At 33.3% G+C, this 6,516-nt stretch overlaps 1 protein-coding gene across 2 annotated transcripts; it reads left to right on the forward strand.

Moving 5' to 3' along the window:
* The first annotated feature begins 3,783 nt into the window (after positions 1-3,783).
* LOC145106178 (BURP domain protein RD22-like) lies at positions 3,784-6,227 on the forward strand. 2 transcript variants are annotated; one of them, XM_079043198.1, is made up of 3 exons: positions 3,784-3,884; positions 5,096-5,204; positions 5,295-6,227. In XM_079043198.1, the coding sequence occupies exons 1-3, from the start codon at positions 3,846-3,848 to the stop codon at positions 6,050-6,052; spliced, it is 906 nt and encodes a 301-aa protein (XP_078899324.1). In that variant the 5' UTR covers positions 3,784-3,845; the 3' UTR covers positions 6,053-6,227. The 2 variants fall into 2 exon arrangements, with proteins under 2 accessions (XP_078899324.1, XP_078899328.1); XM_079043202.1 differs by having other exon boundaries at positions 3,807-3,884; positions 5,124-5,204.
* The last annotated feature ends 289 nt before the right edge of the window (positions 6,228-6,516 follow it).

Here is a 6,516-nt window from a genome sequence, read left to right on the forward strand (position 1 = left end):
AAATATTGGAGTCGTCACCGTAGCTTCTTGCATCGAAGATTGATATCCATATTAATAAATACCACGAGACTTCATTCTTTGATGGATAAGATTTAGGCATTTATTTTTTTTTAAAATTCACTTTTGACCACTTATGGCTGCGCCACACAGAACACGCGCATAACTTGGCATTTCGCACATGTTTGTTTTTTTAAAAGAGTTATAACTTAAAGATTATTGCGCGTGTACTGCGCGGTGCATCATTGGACCCTCATCTTCAAACCATTTATTCAACATAGGTTTGTTTTAATTTTTTCTAACAACATGTTTATTATTTTAATAATATTATGAATGTTATTATAAATAATTCAAGTATACTTTACATAATTTCAAATCCATTTGATAAATTTCATATAAATACTTTTTTGTATTACATTGTTTATAAAAAAATATTAATAAACTATAAAGTTAATCACAAAAATTACCAAATTTATTAAATGAACATGTTGATCACTATGTTATTGCTATTTAGCAATTATTATGTTTAATGATTTTAAATAAACGTATTTGAAAATGATATCATCACAATTATCTTTATATTCGATTTGCATATATGCTTAAAACTAAATAAAATTTTGATTTAGAATTAGTTTTAACTATTGTATGATTAATTTCAGTTTATTTTAGCAGGTTACAAACGTTAAAAAATAAACATACTTCTTATTGCATTTTTTATATATTTGTTCTACCTCTTCTACTACAGATGGTTGCTGATGTGATCAGTAGACTTTTAGTTTCGAGAAAACAAACATCTTAATTTTTCGTTTTTACTTTAAAGATTCTTTTTTTATTTTATTTTAAAACGAATAGAGAAATAACACAGTAAATAAAAATAAATTATATAAATAACTAAACTAATTAACCGCAGTTAAGATAATATTAAAGAAAAGGACTAAATAGATTTTCTTTTGAAAAATCACTAACAACACTACAACGTTAAGCCCCTACGGCGACGACAATTTCTGACCTGTACCAAAAACTTGTCGTCGTCATAGGGTATACTGATGACAAGTTGTCGGTACTGAGTTGTCTGCATAGGTCTGTCAGATAGGTTAAAATTTTCGTCGGCGCAGGAGTCGTCGGCATAGGTTCCCCCTATCCCGACGACATGTCGTTGTTACAGGTTTCGTCGAGGATATTTTCGAAAAAAATAAACTTTTGTTAATTACCTATGGTGACGACATGTCGTCAGCATAGTTTTGCGACGACATGTCGTCGGGGTAGGTACCAGCCATAACGACGACGTGTCGTCGCCACTGGTTCGATTAAATACATATAGCGACGACTTGTCGTCGGGATAGCCACTAGGTGTTTTTATAGTTTTTAGTGATTTTATACATTACCATTCCTGCATTTTTAACAAACCCAAACACTTTGCAACATATATCAATTGAGATACAATAACTAGCTACCATTGTTAAATTCAAAACATTCAAATTCAAGTTTAATATTATAATAAATACATAACTTTGTTCAAAATAACACAAAACATCAACCATCATTATCTTCTTCTTCTTCTTCTTCCATCCTCTCAAGCTCGACATTTTCTTAAGAGGTACTTCCTTGTGTGTTAGAGTTGAATAGAAAGCAAGGAAATGGTGGTAGTTGGAAGTTAGGAATACATGCCGCCAATGATGCATTATATTGTTGCTAAGTATTCTTGTATTTTTTGTGCATCAATTTGGAATTGAGATTTAGATTGAGTTTGGGAAGATGTGGAAGTGGAAGCCCGTTCATTTGGAATTAGACCGAAGTTGGCGGTTGGCCTCCTACCCACTCCACGGGCATGCCCGCGTCTCGTTCCGAGGGCACGCGTAAGACATTCTTCCTCATCTACTTCTCCGCCTTCCCCGACCTCGCTTTGCATTTTCTCATATTTGTCTTGAATTTTCTCCTAAAATAAAGAAAACAATAAACATACGATAATCAAAACAAACAACTAAATTTAAACATTAAAATAATAATAATAATATACCTTAAATAAAAAACTATAATTATTAATAATAACATATTTAAACAACGTATTAATTTCATTTATCACTTACCCAATCTTCTTGTGTTCGACTTGTACACCAACCAATAAAAAACTATAATTATTAATAATAACATATTTAAACAACGTATTAATTTCATTTATCACTTACCCAACCAATAAAAAACTACTGCCGGTTGATGGACTGTCAGAAACTGTCACTAGAAGCCAACACACATGCCACCCAGAATAAGAGACTACCGCTCTGTTTCATAGTCCAGGTTCTGTTCTTCGAGCAGCTCCGGCTGCAAACATTTGTCGTCGGCTGCTTATATTTCTCTGACAACTACAACTCACAGACACACCTGAGCAGCAACATGGTGCTGTCGGAAAGTGGGAACATGTACCTTTTTCCCTTCGTTTGGATCGCATGCCCAGGAGAAGAATACAAAGGGAAGAAAGTGAGAAGAAGAAATTGAGAAAAAGAATGAATGAGGTGGGTTTTAGAGGCTTGAAATGGTGAAATAACAAAAATACCCCCACTATGTGGGTTACTAACACCTAAACAAACGGAAACGTTAAGAGGGGGATTGGGCGGGTAAGAAATTAAAGTTTCGGGGATGGTCCGGGTTAAAAAATCTTTCTAAGGACCAAACGTGCAAGTGACCACAAACCATAGGGACCATCCGTGTAATTTTCTCTAAAAATAAATGAAAATCAGATTTGTCGTAACCTATACCGACGACTTGTCGTCGGCATAGGGTTTGAGAAAACCGCGAATAATTTCGTCATTCCCGCCGAATCTATGGCGACGACATGTTGTGGGCACAGATCATCCGGTCAAAGAAATTTGGTCAAATTTGGCAAAAGTTATTGCGACGACAAGTCGTCGGCATAACCCTACTTGTAGCGACGACATAAGTCGTCGGCATAGGTGTCGTCGTCATAGCTCCTTATTCTTGTAGTGCAAGTCCGGATTTGGTCATTCCAAAGTCCAAACACCTCAAAAATATTATTTTTTTACAACAAAATAAATTTTAGATTGAAATTCTGGATCTGGAATTCCAGATTTCATATTGAAATTTTGGATCTTGAAAAAAAAAACTACGAGATTTAAAAAACAAGTATAAATCCGATTAACAAAATATGAAATTTTAAAAAAAATACAATGTTTTTTATTAAATTTAACAAATAGTTGAAAACAATATAGCAAATGGAAAATATGTGATATAAAAGCTTAAAATCAAATATTGGATTGCAAAACAATAATATTAGACACTTTGAAACGAAATTTTAAAACATGAGTAGAAGAGTTTTTGGAAAAAGAAACTAGTAAAGTAAGAAAAAAAAATACACATTATATATTTTTGGTCAGTAAGAATGACCAATTTAGAACAAAATGGTTACTTTTACAAAACACTAAAAACCTAGTTAATTTTGTTAAATGGTTCATTTATAATTACTAGTTTAGTTAATACGAGCAAAAATGGTATTGTGTTATATTATAATTTCAAGATTTGGTGTAAGGACAAAATGGTCTTTATAAAAAAATTAATAAAGTTAGATTCAATGACTTAAAAATCAACTTTGCAACAAAATGAAATTAAAAAAAAACAACTGATATAAACTACAAGTAACATTTCTATAATTTTGTCGATCGGTTTTTTTCTTGCGCTCCTGAACGTGGGCTTGTCATACTTGATCTTTGCAAGTTGGTTGTGGGCCATAAATAAAACAAGTCGATCTTATCGGTGAAACGGTGAGTGGTGCATTTGCTACTCCTCAACTCCATTATAAATACTTCATCAAAGCGAGTCTTCATACATCATCCACAATGATGTTTAATCTTCTCAATGTTTATGCACTTTTTTCTGTAAGTATATTCTTACCATCATTAAATTTTTAGGAACCTTATAGTTCTGAATCTTTTAATGTCTTTATGCATTATAATTGGTTCAAGATGCTCCGGTTCTAGAAATTTATGTAAAAACTACAAATTTTCCAGTTCTAGATTAGGTAATATGTTGCAATGATTAGAACGATGTTAACCCAAGATTCTAACGACCCAAATTTTCGGAAGTGGATGTACATAGTTCATGCACATGCATACCTTCAAAATAGATTTTATAATGTCAAAAAGATACATAGTTTTATTGGTCTTTTTTTAATGTTTATAGCTATTTTTAGAAAGGCTTAACCTTCCAGTTTTTATAACATTGGAAATTGTAATGCTTGACTCTGTAATTTCAATTTTTTTTATATAATATCATAGATCTTTACAATTTTAATCTTTAATCATTAAAGACTATGTTACCACCTCCCGCGACCTAACGTCGCCATAACCACTGCCCTCACCACCTCCGGCAACTTATCTCCAGCCACCCGGTCGAAAATAACAGGAGAGAGAGAGAGAGAGAGAGAGAGAGAGAGAGAGAGAGAGAGAGAGAGACGATGGTTCTTAAGCGGCAGACGATGGTTCTTGGGTGGCGGACGATGGTACTTAGGTGGCAGAAGATGGTTCTTGACCGACTATGGTGGTATTCGCAGGTGGTGGTCGCCGGTGTTTTTTGTTGTAAGGTGACGAGAAGTTTTGACGGTGGGCTGTAAAGAGATTAGGGTTTTTTAGGGTTTTTATTTTCTTTTATAGGTGGGTAATGACCTAACAAAATATGGGCTTTTTGAGTTTACAAAATATGGGCTTTTTATTTAAACGAGATTAGTCTTTTTACAATGCTTTTATTTATTAAATTTATTTAAATCAGTTTTTTAGTTTAGTATTAACAAATTATTTTCTATATTTGTAATTTTAAAACTTTATATAAAAATGATTTTAATAAATTACATAAAAAAATATAAAAAGTATATAAAAGTGTTTTATTTAACATATTTAATGTTATACGTTTGAAAAAATAAAAAAATATTTTTATTAGTAAAATAATTACTTTTTTTGGTTTTTTTGGTTATAATGAAGTTAGTAAAATAATAAAGTAATAATTAAATAAAAAGTTAATGTAATATTTATGTTATAATATTGTATCAATTGATGACATGTTTCATTATTGTTGCCTTTAATTTTTGGATCAGCTATCATTAATGGTAGGAAGTCATGCAGTGACTCCTGAAGTTTACTGGAAGTCTGTGTTGCCAAACAGTCCTATGCCCAAAGCAATCAAGGATCTTTTATACACTGCAGGTTCTCTTTGTTTCATAGTCTTTTAATTGTTTATTCGTACGTACAAATTTGGTACAAAGAAACAGTATGTTGATTTACTAGAATGAACAGAAGAGAAGAACACCGAGGCCAGAGTTGGGAAACGCTATGTAGGGGTGACACATAAAACAGTAATATTAATATACTCTGTCCCCATGGATGAGCTCAAGGTTGATCCAAACGAAGCGTCGTTTTTCTTGGAGAACGACTTGCATGAAGGTACAGAAATGAAGTTACATTTCGTGAAAGACGACCAAAAAGCAGCCTTTTTACCTCGACATGTAGCTGATTCGATACCCTTTTCATCAAACAAACTTCCCCAAATCTACAACAAGTTTTCGATAAAGTCCAACTCAGTGGAAGCCAAAAGCATGAAACAAACACTAAGCGTCTGCGAGAGCAAAGGCATTGAAGGCGAGGAAAAATATTGTGCAACCTCGTTAGAGTCCATGGTGGACTTCAGCACTAACAAGTTAGGTAAAAAAGTGAAAGCGATCTCGACAGAGGTAAATGCTAAAGGAAGTACCCCGTTACAAAAGTACACAATCGAGGGCTCCAAGAAACTCGCATCAGATAAAGCTGTGGCTTGCCATAAGCAAAACTACATGTACGCTGTATTTTATTGCCACAAAACCGTTAGTGTTAAAGCGTATGCTGTTTCTTTGGTGGGCGCTGATGGTACTAAAGTGAAAGGGGTGGCGGTTTGCCATACAGACACTGCGAAATGGAACCCAAAACATTTAGCGTTTCAGGTGCTGAAAGTGAAACCAGGAAGTGTTCCAGTTTGCCACTTTTTGCCTGAAGATAACGTTGTTTGGGTTCCGTACTAAGAGACACAGCAGCAAAGTACGTTAAACTAATACTATGTATTGTGTTTGTGTGCCTTTCCTGGACAATCTATAGGGTTTAGTAATCCAACTACGTATTAATTACGTTAAACTAATACTATGTATTGTGTTTGGCAGTGTCTGTAAATTGAAGTAATAAATGCTGCTTTTGCAATTAGTTAAGTATTTTTAATATAAATTGTAGTAATCGTACCAACCAATAGAATTAGCTAGTTATTAGTAAATCGGATTGTGTTTTTGAAAAATATTTTACTAACTAGTAACTAGTGGTACTTTTATATCTATTCACCTATTAACTGTATTATCTTTTAAAATGGAAAAACTTAATCTTTTCTAGTTTCTCTCACGCTTTCTTTCTTCCCATCGCTAGCTGGACTTGCCGTTTCCCTCACCATTTTTTCACCTTCTCTTTTTTCGTCTGCTGTAAATAATCATGTGATATAGGT

This window comes from Lactuca virosa, chromosome 1, assembly GCF_052849685.1.
Source record: "Lactuca virosa cultivar CGN04683 chromosome 1, Lactuca_virosa_CGN04683_v6, whole genome shotgun sequence".
NCBI lineage: Eukaryota > Viridiplantae > Streptophyta > Magnoliopsida > Asterales > Asteraceae > Lactuca > Lactuca virosa.

Excerpts from the sequence above, each read along its gene's own strand:
- LOC145106178 (XM_079043198.1), top strand. The coding sequence starts at position 3,846 with ATGATGTTTAATCTTCTCAATGTTTATGCACTTTTTTCT. Across the intron at positions 3,885-5,095 it reads ATGTTTATGCACTTTTTTCT|CTATCATTAATGGTAGGAAG; the intron begins GTAAGTATATTC and ends TTTTTGGATCAG. Across the intron at positions 5,205-5,294 it reads GGATCTTTTATACACTGCAG|AAGAGAAGAACACCGAGGCC; the intron begins GTTCTCTTTGTT and ends TAGAATGAACAG.